General features: G+C 42.8%; 2 protein-coding genes and 2 pseudogenes across 2 annotated transcripts; all 4 read right to left on the bottom strand.

The window, feature by feature from the left end:
* Window positions 1-38: 38 nt before the first annotated feature.
* Window positions 39-9,039, bottom strand: LOC127339870 (uncharacterized). Its single transcript, XM_071827468.1, has 8 exons — window positions 7,561-9,039; window positions 6,185-6,404; window positions 5,838-6,075; window positions 5,570-5,760; window positions 4,235-4,470; window positions 2,195-2,438; window positions 2,000-2,107; window positions 39-346 (listed from the first exon to the last, which is right to left on the bottom strand). Exons 1-8 carry the CDS (start codon window positions 9,021-9,023, stop codon window positions 221-223), a joined length of 2,826 nt encoding a protein of 941 aa, XP_071683569.1. The 5' UTR covers window positions 9,024-9,039; the 3' UTR covers window positions 39-220.
* Window positions 9,040-10,512: 1,473 nt separating this feature from the next.
* On the bottom strand, window positions 10,513-11,081 carry LOC127339868 (probable calcium-binding protein CML20; annotated as a pseudogene).
* Window positions 11,082-11,573: 492 nt separating this feature from the next.
* On the bottom strand, window positions 11,574-12,446 carry LOC127339867 (probable calcium-binding protein CML20). The gene is made up of 2 exons (XM_051365671.1): window positions 12,439-12,446; window positions 11,574-12,039 (listed from the first exon to the last, which is right to left on the bottom strand). The coding sequence occupies exons 1-2, from the start codon at window positions 12,444-12,446 to the stop codon at window positions 11,574-11,576; spliced, it is 474 nt and encodes a 157-aa protein (XP_051221631.1).
* A 191-nt stretch (window positions 12,447-12,637) lies between these two features.
* LOC127339866 (probable calcium-binding protein CML20) overlaps window positions 12,638-20,728 on the bottom strand; it is a 32,780-nt pseudogene continuing 24,689 nt past the window's right edge.

The raw sequence follows: 20,728 nt of genomic DNA, 5'->3' as shown, positions 1-20,728 counted from the left end.
TTGTTTTAAAGTGATGAACAGCCTCGTGAACCTCAGGGTTAACACTTAAAAATATTACATGGAACCAAGCATGCAAATATATTACTTTTACAAATGAGCAACAAAAATCACATACTGCAACTACTGGTTCACATTACATGTTGCACGTACGTAGATGATTATTTATATTTATTATTACGAGTGTAAACATGATCATCATGGATTAACTTTTAGATATTTATCACTGTGGTGCCACTGTTCCACTTTGGTCTTGTGTTGCAGGAAGGTGCCCATCGTACGTGCATCTCAGTACATCCGGAATTCTTCTCAATTTTGGTCCATGCCCCAGGCGTTTTGGCCTTATATCCTATGTTAACAATTGAAATATCATTCACTGGAGTTTATAGCAAAAAATACTCATAATCTTGAATTGCCTACCAATGAAGGAGATACTCTCGTGAAACATGATTTTTCATTATAACTAGGAGTCCCTTTGCATTTTCAAAAATATGAATAACGCCGAGAAAATGACTAGAAACTGGCCAAGAATAATCAGTCAGCAAATTTGAAATGTCTCTGTGCACTACTTTTCCCCCTATTCACGAGTTCCTCGTTCAAACTTCAGGAAGGGATTTTTTACAGACTATGAGTTGGTCTACCTCTAGTTTGACCTTAACTGTAACTATCTGAGAGAAATAATTGCAAGTGATTCCGCCTTAGAGGCAACAAATGGATTCTATAAGGTTTTGAGTTAAAAGAAAATAATTTTATGATGCACACCCACCAAGTTAAGTCAGGCTTACCCACACTGCTTAAGCAAATGGAGAAAGCAACAAGTATACATATACACTACATCAGCCCAGCGGATTACTGATTAGACCAACAATTTGAGGGAGTAAATGAAGCAGCACAAGATTGTGGAGGAACAAACTCCGCCTTGCTGCTACAATGTGGACAGCACAAATGTTGAAGGAACCACTCCAACGTGCTGAGCTAGATATCGCTCTATGGGCGGGGCTGTCAAGAGTTTAGTCCAAAACTGTCAACACACAACATCTAGTCCAAGATCTAAGATAAAAACACAAGGTTCCATTTATTGGATAGGTGGTGGGTACATAGTCCGATTACACATGTAGAGGTTGGACCTCTATTTATAGGCTGCATGAGTCTTCATTACTTAGCTCTAATAACAACTAGAGTGTTCTAGCGAACATTACATAAACTAGGAAAAGAGATACAAATATCCTAGTTACAACTTATAGCTAGAACATGCTAGAAACTACTACAACACATGTGACTAAAGGATCATATTACCTAAAATATAGTAGAAGTGTGTGAAAGCAAGAACCGGATCTTACTTCTGTTTTATTTTTTATTTTATTTTCTCTACTGTCGCTCATCATAACTGGGCACATGATAGGAACTAGGATCCTACCAGGCCTCGGCCTTAGGTTATAGGGGTGGAAGGGAGGAGGGCGAGGAGCTTGGCGCGGACGACGGCGTGATGGCGCCGTGGCCGCACGGTTGAGGAGGCGGTGATGGCGCAGGGGGAGGCGGCTAGGGTTTAGGACTCCGACTCCTGAGGGAGTCGGCAACAAATATGTTTATTGCGTAAATCCAAACGTGTGATTACAGATGTTTATATAAGCTAAGGAAATAGAGATAACTTGGGCTAAGCCCCTAATTAGGCCCACTATTCGGCTTCCTCCGGCTGTACGTAAGGCCGGTCATAACAGCACATATCTACAATGCTTTTGGTTAAACCTATCAGTATCGATATTGATCTGCTGTGCTACATAAAACCTACACGCATCTCTTTACTAATTGTCAGCGGACGCCACTCTTTGGTTTCTCCAAACAATGTAGCACGGAAGACTTGAATTGGATCCAAGATCAGACCAAAGGCATGAATCACGCCTGTTGTTCTGTTCTTACTAAAAAGATGTAAAGGGCACCACAACAGATATAATGCACATCATTTAAAATGTCCAAAGACTTCTGTTGAGCTATTGAAAGATACCTGGTCAAATATTGCTGTAGGAATGGCAAGTGTGGCCACTGCATTAGGGGCGTCTACTATTCCAGATATCCTACCCTCACATGGACAGCAAGATAGTAAAAGATAGACCTGCATATAACCCAAAGTTAGGTACTTCAGATAGCGTTCCTTTTGCATGACTGTTACAGGATGACAATTAATAACCCTACTGCCTACCTGCTCCTTAGAGTACCCAAATCTGGAAAGGTATTCAATGGCATTCAGAACTGCACGTTTGTAGGCAACTGATGCATCAAGGAAATGCTGTTTCCCAGATTCATCTACACTGATTCCCTCAAAGACTAACCATTCTGAGAAGCGTGGCTCCACTGGACCTATCTCAAAGATAGGATTCACATGAAGTGCTGTCGGACCAACAGGAGTCAAGTATTCCTTCATCCCACCTCTTATAATTTCACATCTATATAAAACGTGACAGTGATATTAGTGGAAATTCACAAGCATGCTGCGAGAAGCAAATCTGCATGAGGAGAATTTCTTTTAATCCAACCAGCAAATTAGTAAGTCTTGCGAAGTGAATCAACTGTGTTTTGTCAGGTAAGCTATGAGTTAGCAGTGTGGTTAGAAATAAATTTATGTAATAGTGGGGTAAGTCGGATCCCAACAAATAATTGCCTGTGCGACAGAAGCATCAGCAAAGTAATTCTATGAAGACATAACACATTAAACCATTGTGGTGGCTATTGTAGGTCTTGTGGCTTAGAGTAGTACTGCTTGATCCAATGAAGTAATATCATTTATATTTCTATCTCCATCTTGTTATAGTATATGTGGATTGCACAATCTTCTCGGTCAGTTCAGATGTTTGGTTCTACTAGTTGGTGCATGAAACTTAATACGGTATATTTGGGTTTGTGTCTAGGTTTTCACAATTTAGATTAAAAATTGCTTGCCCTCTTTCTGTTCATGTTTAGGCCTTACCGAAAAACACATGAGACAGGGTGTTAAAGCATAAGTGGATTGCACAGCTCCCTCCATCAGTTCAGACCTTTGGTTCAATGGTTGGTGCATGAAACTTAATATATCTGCTACTCTGTGTTAAACATCTAAAAGTCACAAGCAAACAGCCATCGAGATGCTTCCTGCTAGTGTGCTGGCCTAATTTATTTCTTGATTTTAAATGTTTGAGTTAGTGGTTAGTTCACTCACCCTCCTGTACTCTTACATGGAGACCTTTTGCAAAAATAGGCAGAAATAAAATACTGGGGCAGCAGAGAGTCAAACTCGGCACCTTATCTAGAGGGTTCTAGCTTCTTACAATCTAACATGTACCAGGAGAATGGCAAAGGATCGAATGGTATCCATTGAAGTACCTCGCAATCATTTCATCATGAGTATTCCATCTGACAGCTTTCTCCTCCAATGGAATTATTTTTCAGGTTTGTGAGCACAAATTCGTTTATTTTGGATTCGGTGTGTGCACTTTGCTAGTCTCAGTTAAGGATTGTAAACCTGTTGAAGTATTAATTGTCCACCTTTATCCATCAGCTTAGACTTTTGGGTGAACTGGTTTGGTGCATGCAATTCTACATGGTACCAGAGCCAAGAGATCTCAAGTTCAAGACCCGGCCAACTCAGTATTTAATAAAAATATTTACGGCTTACATCGATCCCATTCCATTGTCTAAGGTTTGAAGTAGAATTGCATGCACCCTTCTACCCTGATATCTCAGACATTGGAATGGGATCTCAAGTTCAAGACCCGGCCAACTCAGTATTTAAATACTTCTGTTATTGCTTTTAAATGTGCCTGGTATCTCATAGTTGTCCAATGTGACGCGAAGTGTTGATATACATTGCCCACCAATCTCCATTAGGTTTGAAGTCTTAGGTGAACCAGCTGGTGCATGAATTTAATATGGTACCATAGCGAAGAGGTCTCGAGTAATTTGGGCGGGAGGAAGTATTTAATAAAATTATTTGTGGCCTTCATCCATCCCACATGTAAGGCCTGACGGAGTCTGGATGATCTCCATCTACTTATGCTTTTGGGTGAATTCGTTTGGTGCATGAGCATGATCCTACAAAACCTAATAATCAGAAGTTATCTTGCATTAATGGATCTGGTTTGTTGTGACTGGCTGTTTTGGTCCACCCTCTGAGCAAGAGGTCCAGTGGACAACTATTAGATACCAGGCACATTTAAAAGCAATAACAGAAGTATTGAAAAGTGTAGAGAAGAACAAAGGTAATTACTTTAGCTCAAGGAATCCACTCATTTCTATTGCTCCACAAAACGAGACTTCACCATCGCCTTGGGAGAAGTGCATATCACCAGTACTCAAATTTGCTCCATCAACAAATACTGGTAGATAAACTTTGGAACCTCTGCTTAGGTTCTTTATGTCACAGTTCCCCCCATTCTCTCTTCCAGGAATAGTTCTTGCTGCTTCATTTGCAATTTTTTGCCATTCAGCTGTCCCTTCTTGAATCTGCACACATTGCATGCATTGTCAACAATACGCATTCTAGACAAAATATCGATGAACCTGTGGCTTGATGCTGTTCAGGACCTGGCCAGTACATCGTATTTTTCCTGTTTGGCAATTAGCATCTTCAGGAAGATATTCAGTTGATCTGTTCAGTCTATTTATGCAGCTGTGATATTTTTGATGGGGTTGTTCCACAAATCAATATTTTCTTCTATCTCGTGGCTAACGACAGACGTCAGCGGAAGGGGGTCAGGTTGATGACCTCAGTTGTTTACTATTCCCCAACTGTTGTTTGACTGTGTGGTGATTAAAGGCTTCATGTGGTGTTTAATAGTGATTGCCTCATGTAGCTCGGCTGTTTTATAGGGCAAGCACGCTTAACCTAGAGGTTCTTTGGAGATGAGCTTCCGGAAAAGAAGTTACAACTTGTTGGTATGAGTATCCTATCAATCCTATTAAGATCTGGCCCAGGATGTCACAAAAAGCTAAAGAATGATATGCATTATCACGGGTGCTGCTGGAGGAGCATACTGCACGGATGGACTTGGTGTAGTGATGGAATATTCTGTGCAAGGACCAAGGATACACAATCTAAGCTGATAGATCGCTGTATTTTTCTGGTGGAGAAGAAGCGAGGCCAACTAATGAGGATCACCTGAGAGGATTGAATGTGCGCTAAAGATGATCCGGGTCCCAGGCAACAAAATTAACCATTATGTAGCTATGTGATGCACACGTGTCTGTTCATTGTCTGACAAAAACGTTTAGCAGTAGAAAACAATATGTTATCTTTCAGTTTTTTCAGTGGTGTCTGGATACATCTTAAACTTCAGTCTAGCGCAGATAAATCCCTGTGTGCCTGAGATCCTTCACATTGTAAAACTCATGCTGGTTTCATTAATGCAAGGAAGACAGAGCATCAACCCTGTTTTTCTAGCAAAAATACTTTAGATCTCCTAGATTAATGTATCCGTGTAAAATTGCTGTACTGGAATTCTGGGCCACGTAAAACAAATGACATAATTTATAATACTACGAATAATCTTTTATTTGATCCTTGAAGTTAAAGTGAAACCAGTAATCAGGCAGCAGATCATACCTTTCCAAGTAAGCAATTTTCAGAGGTTGGTAAGTTAGCAAGGGGCCTCTGGTGTAGAACTTCACACAGTTTCAGAGACTCGTGACTTGTCTCAATCAATTTCCTTTCCCTTTCATTCCATATATTAAGAAGTTCAACTGATGGTGCAGTTCCCACTATACCCGGATGAGTTAAACCCGGAAACCGAACGCCTGGTATACACAAAATGGAGCTATTGGATGATTTAAAGTTGAAACGCTTCATTCAAAGCAATAGCAAGAACTCTTACCAGGTATCTGAGAGGAGTATGCATAAATTCCTTCAAAATACCAAATAGCTTTTCTTGCACTTGGGAAGTGGTCAGTTAAGAATCCACCTCCATTCTCCCTTTCGAATATTCCAGTATAACCCCACTCATCACCAGGAAGCGGACCGAGATTGCAGATCTCTACCGCGAGAAGATCACCAGGTGAAGCTGGAACCCCTTCAGCATCAACTATTCTGAAGGGGCCACTAAGATAATGAGTCTGTGGAAAATCTATATTCAGTTTGGCACTAATCTTGTTATTAATGATAATACTACAATAAAGAAAACATCAAACAAATTATCTTCCGTAAAGAAATATGTCTACTTACAATTGTGAGATCCAGAAACTTGATATCATCTGCGGAGTCATCATCTCTAACCCGTCCTCCAGTCCAATCGACCATCTCAACACGGAATAATTCCCCTTCAGTTACATCAGCAACAGGAGGGATATCTGGATGCCAGCGGTTATGGAGATGAACCTTTTGCTCCCAAGGCTTCTTCTTCACATCTATGGGCACTACAAGTCTGGGAGTCAGAGGAGCCATGCTTTGTTATGTAACTTCAGAGCGTCACCCTTTTGTAAGCTCCATTCATCTTAACATGGTACATATCAACTTCGATGAAGAGTCACACTGAAGCCAAACAAGCAAAGACAGAAAAATCAAAGGACCCACTTTGAAAGCACATTGACATATGAACGGTGGTGCTTCCAAGAATTAGACACATCTTTACCTAGCAATAATAGTGAATACTCAGAAGTGATTACTAATTCATAACTGGGTCACCATCAAGTAAGAATATTCCTGCTGGTCCCTCAAATCTCTATAGGCCATCCAGAGCTAAGAAGGTGAGATATTTTCTGATCCAAAGCAGTACCAACTACTTGGGTTGTCTTATTCATTTGTATTTTCCAGAGGCTGCGTCATGCATGACTTATGCTACTGAGCATGCAGTTAGCTTTTATGGCAATATTCAAATATAATCTGAAGATGCATCCCGTCACAAATTGAAGAAGCCCCTAATATTAGGAACACATTAATTATGTCTACTTCTGCACCAACTGTACAGTTTACTAGTAGTCAATTAGAAATTTATTCTTTCTTCAAAGAAGCAAACTCTATAACTAATAACAGCAGTGACAATGTTCTTCTGTTAAAGAGTGGTGAACAGCCTTGCAAACCTCAGGATTACAACTTCCAAATATTACATGGAGCCAAGGATGCAACTATATTAATTTTACAACTGAGCAACAAAACTCAGTTGCATAATTCAGATTGATAATCCAATTATTCTTCTTCTTTTTGTCAAAAAGGGCCTTAACCTTCAAAAGTTGAGTGAAATAGGAGTTAAAGGCTTATCTGCTTACCAAAATATTAACATTTATTATTCATGTCTATATTCACATTATCAGCAGTAACTAACAATAATGTAGCCTTAACACACCTCTTCACATCGAACAGATATGTGTGTCCAAAGCAAGCCCATATCTTTGGCACCTATCCCACAATGATGTAGGAATCCCAACCACATGTTTCCACAATTCTTGCTCCCAATCAACGTCCATGATCTTAAGTCCTTGACTTCCCAGCTCGGAGTGAAAGCAAGGTCCTACTTCTCTATGGTACACAGTGATCCGCCTTCCAACATTCCTCGCGAAAAACATTCCACCCATCAGTAATATATATTTTTTTACCTGTGTTACTGTACAAAAGATCCTTGGATCGGCAACATTAGTTTCGGGCTGTCAAACTTTGGTGACAACAGCCTGTCTCCTAACATCCTCAGGCTCCAGCCTGCATCCTTCCTCAATCGATTCTTCTTCATCCACTGCAAGATCTCCTCAGCCTCCTGCCATCTCCCTGTCTCAGCATATAAATTTGATAGCAGCACATAATGTGAAGCATTCTCAGGCTCCAATTCCACCAACCTTCGCATCACATGTTCACTCAACTGTGAGTCACCATGAGCTTTGCAACCGCGCAACAGTAGGCCCCAGATGACTGCATTTGGCTGTGATGGCATCGTCTCAACAACACTGAAGGCATCATCCAGGTGTCCAGAGCGACTAAGAAGATCAACCATGCATCCATAGTGCTTGATCCCAGGTTGAAACCCATACTCCCCTTGCACGATCAGGTGAAATATTTTCCTCCCAATGTCAACAAAGCCAGCATGGGCACATGCACAGAGAACACAAATGAGCGTCACTGCATCTGGCCGGACACCATCAGCCTCCATCCTGTAGAACCACTGCATAGCCATTGTGCCATTCTGAGCAAGAGCAAGCGCTCCAATGATAGAGTTCCAAGTATACACATTCCTCTCGGCCATTTCTGAGAATACACGCACCCCGTCCATGACGTGCCCACATTTCCCATACATGTCTACGAGTGCAGTGCCTAATACAACGTCCAGCTCCCACCCCTGCTTCTGCACGTACTCATGGATCCAAGTGCCGGCTTCGACGGCTCCATGGGCCGCACATGCGCCAAGCGCGGCGACCATGGTGACGCGGTTGGGGGCGACAGAAGCAGCCAGCATCCGCCGGAACGTGGCCAGGGCCTGAAAGGTGCGGCCGCGATTCTTGTATGAGGTGATCATGGTGGTCCAGGCGACGACGTCCGGACGGGTCATTTCGTCGAACAGCTGCTCGGCGTGGGCCAAGTCTGGGTCGCACGCGGCGTAACGCGCGAGGAGGGCGTTGCGGACGTGGATGTCGCGCGAGAAGCCGGATTTTGCTACCTGAGAATGCACGGCTCTCAGGTCGCTGAGGGAGGAAAGGGAGGTGAGCAGGGGAGGGAAGGTGTAGCGGTTGGGGCGGACGCCGAGGCCGAGGAAGCGGCGGAAAAGCGGGAGCGGGGAGCAGTCGGGGCCCGGCTGGAGGGAGCGGAGGATGGAGTTGAACAGGAAGACGTGGGGGCGGGAGAAGGAGGCGAAGAGGGAGAGCGCGGGGCTGAGGTGGCGGAGGCGGCCGCAGGCGAGGAAGAAGGCGGAGACGACGGTGGTGGAGCGCAGCAGGGCGGGCTCGCGGAGGATGGCGTCGCGGAGCGGCGCGAGCGCGGCGGAGGAGGTGCAGGTGTTGATCGCGTGCAGCGTGCGCGTGGCGGCGGGAGGCGGCGGCGTCGCCGACGACGGGCGGAGGGGCGGCGGGAGGCGGGCCGTCATAATGGCGGGGTGCGTGGTTTCGCTCGCTGCCCTGTTTTCGCTTCGCTCGTCTGGACTCCGTGGGCCCTGTATCGAGTTTCATTTTCGCTATAGAAATGAAAATAAATTTTCTCCATTAAAAGGAGTACAGTATATATTATTCTGTTTCGCTATTTCTCAGTATATAATGGGAATGTTTATCAGACAATTATGAATCACCTGAGGAATACACATCACAACAGCATCTCCAAAAGCATACACATACTGCTTCCAATACCTAAAAAGATTTTATTTATACTGAGTAAAAAAACAGTACCAATAGCATAGTCAAAGTGCTTGCGGACCCGAATATTTTGCTAAGGTTTTGGTGGTTTGTCGTTGACAATTCGACGAGTCTCCAGTGAGGGCATGAGGCGAGCCTCACGGAGGGGGGAGAGAGGGGGAGTCGTAGGGTGAGGAGTCACCGGGATGGGGTCACACGAGTTATCCAGCTTTAGACCTTGCAATGGCGACGAGATCCTACGTGCTGCTATAATTCACTATAATACAATAAGTGCGCGATTACAATGAGTTGTGTGTTGCCCTAAAGGCCCCCAGATCTGACTTATAAAGGTCGGACTCTACTAGCACTAACCTAATGAGTACAACTTTCCATACACGTAAGGATCCGGCTACCCTATCGGTACGGATCCGGATAACTATGACTGTCCCGGATCTGGATAGAGCTTCTGTACCTAGAATTTCCGATGTCACCAAAATACCTTGAAATATGTGATGTTACTACTTATATTACCCCCGCTATGAGTAGTCTAATTGAGATGTGCATTTTGTCTATTGCTTGGTCCGCCATCACCTTAAGCAATCTTACAAATCCTATTATAGTTGCTTGTAGAGAGCCTTTTTTATGTTTATGTATCAACTGGATTTAATTAAATATGTGCATCATGGTTATGCAGAGACCGGATGTAGTGCATAAACTCTTAAGTAATAAAACGTCTTTTATCGGAAAAAAAAATCTAGACATCGACCTGTATGGGCCTTGGCGTCCATACCAAGCCCAGGAAGATAATACATCTTCCATACTCCACAAACTCGATCCCTTTTGACACTGCCGACGTACAAGACTCCTTCTTGGGTACCTTCCTTTTTGGAGTCAATATCGTTTGGAATGCGCTCAAAATTGTAACTGAAATTGAAATAATGTTATGAAAAACTTCACGCAAGCAACATGGATAATGGAGAACACTCGATACATGACGCCAATTACATAGAGGAAATTGCATCCAACGATTTTGCAAAAGTTCCCCGCACCATATCATCGTTTATGGATTTTTCAAAAAGACTCGTCAAAACCCCAATTCCAAGTATTACTAAAACCGAAAAACTAATTATCTCATTAGAATCGTAACCCGAAAATTTCCACCCATTACACTTGTGAGCAACTGCAGTTGCTCCGTACGCGCATCGAGAAACGATTCAGAAGAAAGAACACGGACTAAGAACGGGTGGATCACGAAATCTTGGTCGCCGTCATGGCCTTGAACTCGTCGAAGGAGATTACGCTGTCACCATCCTTGTCCACTTCGGCTATTATCTCGGCGCACTTCTCGACCGTCAGATCCTCGTCGGGGTGCACCCGTCGCAGCGCTCTGCACAACTCCTCCGCGGTGATCATCCCGTCCCCGTTCTCGTCGTACTCCTCGAAGGCCATGCGCACCGCGTCAGACTCCCCGTCGTCCAGCAGCGCCCGAACTCCTCGATGCTGATGAACCCGTCCCCGTCGGTGTCCACCGCGGTGACCATCTCCTTCGCCTCCGCGGTCGTGCACTTGCACAGCTTCTGAATCTTCGAGGCCGATATGCGGCTGTCGGCATCGGTGTTGAAGCTCTTGAATACGCGCATGAGCTCTGTGTCGGGGTCCCTCACTGCTTTCGCGTGCGCGCTAGCCTAAGGAACTGGCGGCGGTGGCTGGAAGCTGCGGCGATCGATTGAGGTGGGTTCCGTACGTACGGCTACGGCGTGCGTTTCCTTTTGTACTTGCGTCTGATGTTTTGGGCTTTTCAGTTTTGGTTGGGCCATCGGATCTCGTTTATATATAGGGCTGGTAACCGCGTGAGTTTGGCTCGAGTCGGACACTCGAGTCTTGGTCTCTCGATCCTACGCAAACAAAAGAAAAGGAGACTCCTCTAGACCAAGGTACCTTCCTTTTTTGGGGTCAATATCGTTTGGAATGCGATCAAAATTGTGACTGAAATTGAAATTATGTTATGAAAGAACTTCCCGCAAGCAACATGGATAATGGAGAACAATCGATACGTGAAGCCAGTTGCATAGAGGAAATCGCATCCAACGATTTTGCAAAAGTTCCCCGCACCATATCATCGTTTATGGATTTTTCAAAAAGACTCGTCAAAACCCCAATTCTAAGTACTACTAAAACCTAAAAACTAATTATCTCATTAGAATTGTAACCCAAAAATTTCCACCCCTTACACTTGTGAGTAACTGCAGTTGCCGTACGCGCATCGATAAACGATTCAGAAGAAGCGACAGGAACTAAGAACGGGTCGATCACGAACTCTTGGTCGCCGTCATGGCCTTGAACTCGTCGAAGGTGATTACGTCGTCACCATCCTTGTCCACTCCGGCTATCATCTCGGCGCACTTCTCGACCGTCAGATCCTCGTCGGGGAGCACTCGTCGCAGTGCTCTGCACAGCTCCTCCACGGTGATCATCCCGTCCCCGTTCTCTTTGTACTCCTCGAAGGCCATGCGCAACGCATCAGACTCCCCGTCGTCCAGCATCGCCCTGAACTCCTCGATGATGATGAACCCGTCCCCGTCGGTGTCCACTGCGGCGACCATCTCCTTCGCCTCTGCGGTCGTGCTCCTGCGCAGCTTCTGAAACTTGGAGGCCAAGATGCGACCGTCGGCGTCGGTGTCGAAGCTCTTGAAGACGCGCATGAGCTCTGTGTCGGGGTCCTTCACTACTTTCGCGTGCGCGCTAGCCTGAGGAGCTGGCGGCAGTGGCTGGGAGCTGCGGAGATCGATCGAGGTGGGTTACGTACGTGCGGCTACGGCGTGCGTTTCCTTTTGTTCTTGCGTATGATGTTTTGGACTTTTTGGTTTTGGTTTGGGCCATCGGATCTCGTTTATATATAGGGTTGGTAAACGCGTGAGTTTGGCTCGAGTCGAACACTCGAGGCTAGGTCTCTCGATCCTGCGCAAACAAAAGAAAAGGAGACTCCTCTAGACCAAGGTACCTTTCTTTTTGGGGTCAATATCGTTTGGAATGCGATCAAAATTGTAACTGAAATTGAAATAATGTTATGAAAGAACTTCACGCAAGCAACATGGATAATGGAGAACACTCGATACGTGAAGCCAGTTGCATAGAGGAAATCACATCCAACGATTTTGCAAAAGTTCCCCGCACCATATCATCGTTTATGGATTTTTCAAAAAGACTCGTCAAAACCCCAATTTCAAGTACTACTATAACCTAAAAACTAATTGTCTCATTAGAACTGTAACCCAAAAATTTCCACCCCTTACACTTGTGAGTAACTGCAGTTGCTCCGTACGCGCATCGACAAACGATTCAGAAGAAGCGACAGGGACTAAGAACGGGTCGATCACGAACTCTTGGTCGCCGTCATGGCCTTGAACTCGTCGAAGAAGATTACGCCATCACCATCCTTGTCCACTCTGGCTATTGATAACCCACAAGTATAGGGGATCACAACAGTCTTCGAGGGAAGTAAAACCCAAATTTATTGATTCGACACAAGGGGAGGTAAAGAATACTTATAAGCCTTAACAACTGAGTTGTCAATTCAGCTGCACCTGGAAAAGCACTAGTAACAGGGGTGATGTGAAAGCAGCAGTAATATGAGAGCAATAGTAACAAGAATACAAAGCAGTTAGCGAATAAAGAATACGTAGGCAATGGCACCAGAAAATAGTTGATACTACTTCCAATGACATATAGAACGAGTATATGATGATAAGAGATGGACCGGGGTTCCCAGCTATCTACACTAGTGGTAACTCTCAAATAACAAGTAACAAGTGTTGGGTGAACAAATTACAGTTGGGCAATTGATAGGATTGAAATAGCATTAAGACAGAACATCAAGATTATTAATTATGTAGGCATGTTTTCCATATATAGTCATACGTGCTCGCAATGAGAAACTTTCATAACATCTTTTGTCCTACCAGCCGGTGGCAGCCGGGCCTCTAGGGAATCTACTGGTAATTAAGGTACTCCTTTTAATAGAGCACCGGAGCAAAGCATTAACACTTGGTGAAAACATGTGATCCTCATACCTACGCCTTCCCCTCCAGTTATCCCAGTTTCTGTCACTCTGGGGCCTCGGGTTCCGGACATAGACATGTGCAAACAACTTGTAGATACAATCTAAGCAATAATTATAGAGCTCAAATCTAAGATCATGCCACTCGTGCACTAGTGACAAGCATTAAACACAACAAGATTGCAGCAACAATAACTTCACAAACTTATATAGATAGACTGATCATAATGTAACAATCCATCGGATCCCAACAAACACAACACCGATTACATCAGATGAATCTCAATCATGTAAGGCAGCTCATGAGATCATTGTATTGAAGTACATGGGAGAGAGAGTACCAACTAGCTATAGCTAGAACCCGTAGTCCATGGGGGAACTACTCACGGAGCATGATGGAGGCGGTGGCGTCGATGGAGATGGCTTCCGAGGGCACTTCCCCATCCCGGCAGCGTGCCGGAACAGAGATTATGTCCCCCGAAACGGAGTTTCGCGATGGCGGCGGCGCCCCTGGAGTCTTTCTGGAGTTTCGTCAATTGGTATCGGGTTTTTAGGTCGCGAGGGACTTTATAGGCGAAGAGGCGGAGTCGGAGGGGCCCCCTCCCCATAGGCTGGCGCGGCCAGGGGGCCACCCGCGCCGCCATATGGTGTGGGCCACCTGCTGCCCGCCTCCGACTCTCCTTCGGTGTTCTGGAACTTTCCGAGGAAAATAAGATATTTGGTCTTTGTTTCGTCGAATTCCCAGAATATTGCCCGAACAGCCTTTCTGGAACCAAAAACAGCAGAAAACAGGAACTGGCACTTCGGCATCTTGTTAATAGGTTAGTGCCGGAAAATGCATAAAATCATTATAAAGTGTGAGCAAAACATGTAGGTATTGTCATAAAACTAGCATGAAACATCTGAAATTATAGATACGTTGGAGACGTATCAAGCATCCCCAAGCTTAGTTCCTACTCGCCCTCGAGTAGGTAAACGATAAAAAGAATAATTTTTGTAGTGACATGCTACCAACATGATCCTGATCAATACTATTGTAAAGCATATGAGATGAATGAAGTGATTCAAAGCAATGGTAAAGATAATGACTAAACAACTGAATCATATAGCAAAGACTTTTCATGAATAGTACTTTCAAGACAAGCATCAATAAGTCTTGCATAAGAGTTAACTCATAAAGCAATAAATTCAAAGTAAAAGGCATTGAAGCAACACAAAGGATGATTAAGTTTCAGCAATTGCTTTCAACTTGTAACATGTATATCTCATCGATAGTTGTCAACATAAAGCAATATAACAAGTTGTTATCACCGGATTTTAGCCAAATTAGGAGATGGGCCGTGATTGAGATGGGCTTGGAGGATATGCACATAAAGTGTTTCTGAATCGGCCTCGTGCGAGAATTTGGGCTAGATTGCCCGTATATTTGTACATTATGGTAGATCGTGTTTTAGTTTAGAATTAAGAGATAGAAAGTCCACGGACTATAAATATGTACCTAGGGTTATTGAGAAAGGAGGACGACCACGTTCACAACAAACACAATCTAGGCGCATCGCCACCCCTTGTTTCAAGGGTTTCTTCCGGGTAAGCGTCATGCTGCCTAGATCGCATCTTGTGATCTAGGCAGTATCAGTTTATTCGTTGTTTTGTGTTGCTCGTACTGAAGCCTTGTTGATGGCGAGTAACACTGTTATCATAGATGTTTTGGGGCTAGCATCGATACTTTTCTGATATGTTTGCTTAGTTATGCTACCCCTAAATATCTAGCTGCCTTTGCACCTATCTTGGGTGTAAGGGCAGCATCTTGCTTGGACTTTATTTAGTAGATCTAATATGTTATAGTTGTTCCTTGTTCTTCAAGGATTAGCTTGATATCCGCATGGTCAGGCCTTGCAAACGGGTTGAACGATCCAGTAGTGCGTAAGGTATGGTTTGCCGATCCAAGAGGGGTTGTTCCGGGAATCGACTTTGTGTTGGTTTTTAGGCCCCTTCTAGGATTAGTTTTCTGTTATCTTTCGTATCTGCCAGGCTCAACTACGTGTAGGACGTTCCAATTATGCGGTGAAAGCCCTAGATTATCGTAGATCGATTTAACTTGGTATTGATCAAGCAGGATCACCATGTTATCGTAGATCCAATACGAGCCATGGGTGAATCGGCTCTTTGAGCTGATTCACAGGATAACCTGAGAGCCGATCGAGGCTCGGATTTAATGTTTACGTGTCTGCCATGCAGGAAACTAATTGAAGCAATCCATCACCTTCCTGACCAGGTATAGGTCAGGTGGCACGTCCTCGCAACAGCCAGGACGTGTGCCGGAGTTTTGCGGGCCATCGCCCGAGGGACCAGGGCCCACCAGCAGTTCTGGGAGCCTCCCGACTCTTCGTGTTGCTCGTCCCTGCTCGCCGGTGGGTTTTGGCAGGCAACACAAGTGCAATAGGTAAACATGTAAGAATCAATGCACACAGTTGACACAAGTGTTTGCTTCTAAGATAGAAAGAAGTAGGTAAACTGACTCAACATAAAGTAAAAGAATGACCCTTCGCAGAGGGAAGCATGGATTACTATTTTTGTGCTAGAGCTTTTTATTTTGAAAACATAGAAACAATTTTGTCAACGGTAGTAATAATTCATATGTGTTATGCATAAGACATCCTATAAGTTGCAAGCCTCATGCATAGAATACCAATAGTGCTCGCACCTTGTCCTAATTAGCTTGGATTTACATGGATTATCATTGCATAACATATGTTTCAACCAAATGTCACAAAGGGGTACCTCTATGCCGCATGTACAAATGTCTAAGGAGAAAGTTCGCATCGGATTTCTCGCTTTTGATTATTCTCAACTTAGACATCCATACCGGGACAACATAGAAAACAGATAATGGACTCCTCTTTAATGCATAAGCATTCAACAACAGACAATATTCTCATAAGAGATTGAGGATTGGTGTCCAAACTGAAACTTCCACCATGATTCATGGCTTTAGTTAGCGGCCCAATGTTCTTCTCTAACAATATGCATACTCAAACCATTTGATCATGAAAATCGCCCTTACTTCAGACAAGACGAACATGTATAGCAACTCATATGATATCCAACAAAGGTGTAAAAGTTGATGGCGTCCCCAGAAACATGGTTACCGCTCAACAAGCAACTTATAAGAAATAAGATACATAGCATAATATTCAATACCACAATAGTTTTTAAGGCTATTTTCCCATGAGCTATTATTGCAAAGATAAGGAATGAAAGTTTAAAGGTAGCACTCAAGTAATTTACTTTGGAATGGCAGAGAAATACCATGTAGTAGGTAGGTATGGTGGACACAAATGGCATGGATTTTGTCTCAAGGATTTGGATGCACGAGAAGTATTTCCTCTCAGTACAAGGCTTTGGCTAGCAAAGTTGTTTGAAGCAAACACAAGTATGAACCGGTACAACAAAACTTACATAAGAACATATTGCAAGCATTATAAGACTCTACACTGTCTTCCTTGTTGTTCAAACACTTCACCAGAAAATATCTAGACTTAGAGAGACCAATCATGCAAACCAAATTTCAACAAGCTCTACGGTAGTTCTTCATTAATAGGTGCAAAGTACATGATGCAAGAGCTTAAACATGATCTATTTGAGCACAACAATTGCCAAGTATCAAATTATTCAAGACAATATACTATTTACCACATGAAGCATTTTCTGTTTCCAACCATATACAATCAACGAAGCAGTTTCAACCTTCGCCATGAACATTAAAGATAGAACTAAGAACACCAATGTTCATATGAAACAGCGGAGCGTGTCTTTCTCCCACACAAAGAATGCTAGGATCCGAATTTATTCAAACACAAACAAAAATAAAAACACACAGACGCTCCAAGCAAAGCACATATGATGTGACTGAATAAAAATATAGTTTCACTAGAAGTGACCTGATAAGTTGTTGATGAAGAAGGGGATGCCTTGGGCATCCCCAAGCTTAGACGCTCGAGTCTTCTTGAAATATGTAGGGGTGAACCACGGGGGCATCCCCAAGCTTAGACTTTTCACTCTTCTTGATCATATATCATTCTCCTCTCTTGACCCTTGAAAACTTCTGCCACACCAAACTTCTCATAAACTTCATTAGAGGGGTTAGTACTCAAAAAAACTTTAATCCACTTTGGTCCTGTAGTGACACATTGCAAGAACTCAATAAAACATTAGCTACAGCTCTCCACGTCTAGAAAGCCTTACTTAAAGTCCACAAGAGACAATGCAAAAACAGAGACAGAATCTGTCAAAACAGAACAGCCAGTAAAGACGAATTTTTAAGAGGTACTTCCGTTGCTCAAATCAGAAAACTCAAAACTAATGAAAGTTGTGTACATATCTAAGGAACACGCATGAATTTTTGCAGAATTTGTAGGTTCTCCTACAGAGAGACCTACTCAAATTCGTGACAGATAGAAATCTGTTTCTGCGCAGAAATCCAAATCTAGCATCAACCTTCTATTAGAGACTTTACTTGGCACAACAATGCAATAAAATAAAGATAAGGAGAGGTTGCTACAGTAGTAACAACTTCCAAGACGCAATCAAAACAGTAGGAAAATAAAACATGGGTTATCTCCCAAGAAGTGCTTTCTTTATAGCCATTAAGATGGGCTCAGCAATTTTAATGATGCTCACATAAGGATGAGAGTTGAAGCAAAAGAGAGCATCAAAAAGCAAGTTCAAAACACATTTAAGTCTAACCCACTTCCTATGCATAGGAATCTTGTACACAAATAAATTCATGAAGAACCAAGTGACAAGCATAAGAAGATAAAACACGAGCAACTTCAAAAGTTTCAGCATATAGAGAGGTGTTTTAGTACCATGCAAATTTCTACAACCATATTTTACTCTCTCATAATAATTTTCAGTAGCTTCATGAATAAACTCAACAATATAACTATCACATACAACATGCTTTTCATGATCTACAAACACATAATTTTTATCAAGCTCAAAAATAGTGGGATTAAAACTTTCAAACCCACTTTTTAATAATCTATAACAAGATGATTGATCATTCTCAAAAGATATGGGACTCCTAGATAAAGTCAAGACCTTTCCAATCCCATTTTCATTAGTAGTACAATTAATATTATCAAGTAACATAGGACCATCATCTAGAGCTTTATCATAAACATTTGCTAAGAAAAACTCTTTAGTACCATGCATTTCGATATCAGTCACAAACAAAGCATTATCATAAGATTTTTCGAAATAGCATGGATTATCATAGATAACAGTAGCATAATTATTCTCACAAGTTTTACTCATAGGGAATATTTCAAGAGAATCCACATGAACATAACACTCATCCTCCTTTGGTAAGCATGGAGGACAATCAAATAGTGTAAGAGATAAAGAGTTACTCTCATTAGAAGGTTGGCATGGGTAGCTAATCCATTCTTCCTCCTTTTGTTCATCACTCTCCTCCTCTTTTTCATCCAATGAGCTTTCAGGTTCATCAATTTCCTCCTCTTTTTCATCCAATGAGCTTTCAGGTTCATCAATTTCTTCTTTCACAGGTTCCTGCAAATTGTGAGTGCATTCTTGTGCATTAATGAGTCTCTCTTTATAATCAATGATATAAGGATTATCGCTGTAACTTTCTATGCAAAAATTAAGGATAGAATAGACATAATCTTTAAGGTCCTTACAAACAACACAAGTTTCATAATTTTTAGACATGAAGGATTCGATCTCAGAAGCTCCCATAAATAAGACAAATTGTTCTACCTCTTCGAACCCAAAATGAATATAGTTATTCCAATTATAGTTCTTAATTAAAACTTTTTCACTAAAGCCACATTGGAATTTCAGATGTTTAGTATCCTGTTTAGAGCAACAGTTTATATCATGGCGTTTAAGCAAGATTTTAGCAATTGTATTCAATTTTTCTATCACAACACTCATGACTTTACCCGTTCTTGATTCTCTATAACTGTTATATAATTCTATAAGCTCCAGATAGGTTGTGGGTTCTCCCATAACAACAGTTTTTAATTTTTCGGTTTTTCAAATTTTTATGGATTTTTGGGTATATAGGAAAAATAAAACAAGACAAAAACAAACTAGGCAAAAGTAAACTAAGCAAAATAATACTAGATAGAAATAAACTAAGCACAAATAAACTAGACAAAAGTAAACTAAGCAAAACAAAACAAAATAAAAACAGAGAGAGAGAGGTAGAGTGTACTCCCCAGGTGAACTTATGAGTAGAGCTATGCCTCCCCGGCAACGGCGCCAGAAAATAGTTTGTTACCGTGGGAGGCAATTCTCTGTGGTGTAACTTTCTTATTTTCCCCGGCAACGGCGCCAGAAAATAGTCTTGATAACCCACAAGTATAGGGGATCGCAACAGTCTTCGAGGGAAGTGATACGCCCCAAATGTATCTATAATTTCTTATGTTCCATGCTACTTTTATGATGATACTCACATGTTTTATACACATTATATGTCATTATTATGCATTTTCCGGCACTAACCTATTGACGAGATGCCGAAGAGCCAGTTGCTGTTTTCTGCTATTTTTGGTTTCAGAAATCCTAGTAAGGAAATATTCTCGGAATTGGACGAAATCAACGCCCAGGGTCCTATTTTTCCACGAAGCTTCCAGAAGTCCGAAAGAGGAAACGAAGTGGGGCCACGAGGCGCCGCCACACTAGGGCGGCGCGGCCAGGCTTGGGCCCGCGCGGCCCTAGCGTGTGGGGCCCCCGTGACTCTTCCTGACCTATCCTTCCGCCTACTTAAAGCCTTCGTCGCGAAACCCCCAGTACCGAGAGCCGCGATACGGAAAACCTTCCAGAGATGCCGCCGCCGCCAATCCCATCTCGGGGGATTCAGGAGATCGCCTCCGGCACCCTGCCGGAGAGGGGAATCATCTCCTGGAGGTCTCTTCATCGCCATGATCGCCTCCGGATCGATGTGTGAGTAGTCCACCCCTGGACTATGGGTCCATAGCAGTAGCTAGATGGTTGTCTTCTCCTCATTGTGCTATCATGTTAGATCTTGTGAGCTGCCTATCATGATCAAGATCATCTATTTGTAATGCTACATGTTGTGTTTGTTGGGATCCGATGAATATTGAATACTATGTCAAGTTGATTATCAATCTATCATATATGTTATTTATGTTCTTGCATGCTCTCCGTTGCTAGTAGAGGCTCTGGCCAAGTTGATACTTGTGACTCCAAGAGGGAGTATTTATGCTCGATAGTGGGTTCATGCCTCCATTAAATATGGGACAGTGACAGAAAGTTCTAAGGTTGTGGATGTGCTGTTGCCACTAGGGATAAAACATCGATACTTTGTCTAAGGATATTTTTGTTGATTACATTACGCACCATACTTAATGCAATTGT

This window comes from Lolium perenne, chromosome 3 (assembly GCF_019359855.2).
Source record: "Lolium perenne isolate Kyuss_39 chromosome 3, Kyuss_2.0, whole genome shotgun sequence".
In the NCBI taxonomy this organism is placed as follows: Eukaryota; Viridiplantae; Streptophyta; class Magnoliopsida; order Poales; family Poaceae; genus Lolium; species Lolium perenne.
Note: the sequence above shows the minus strand (reverse complement) of the source record. Positions and strands in the feature narration are given on the sequence as shown.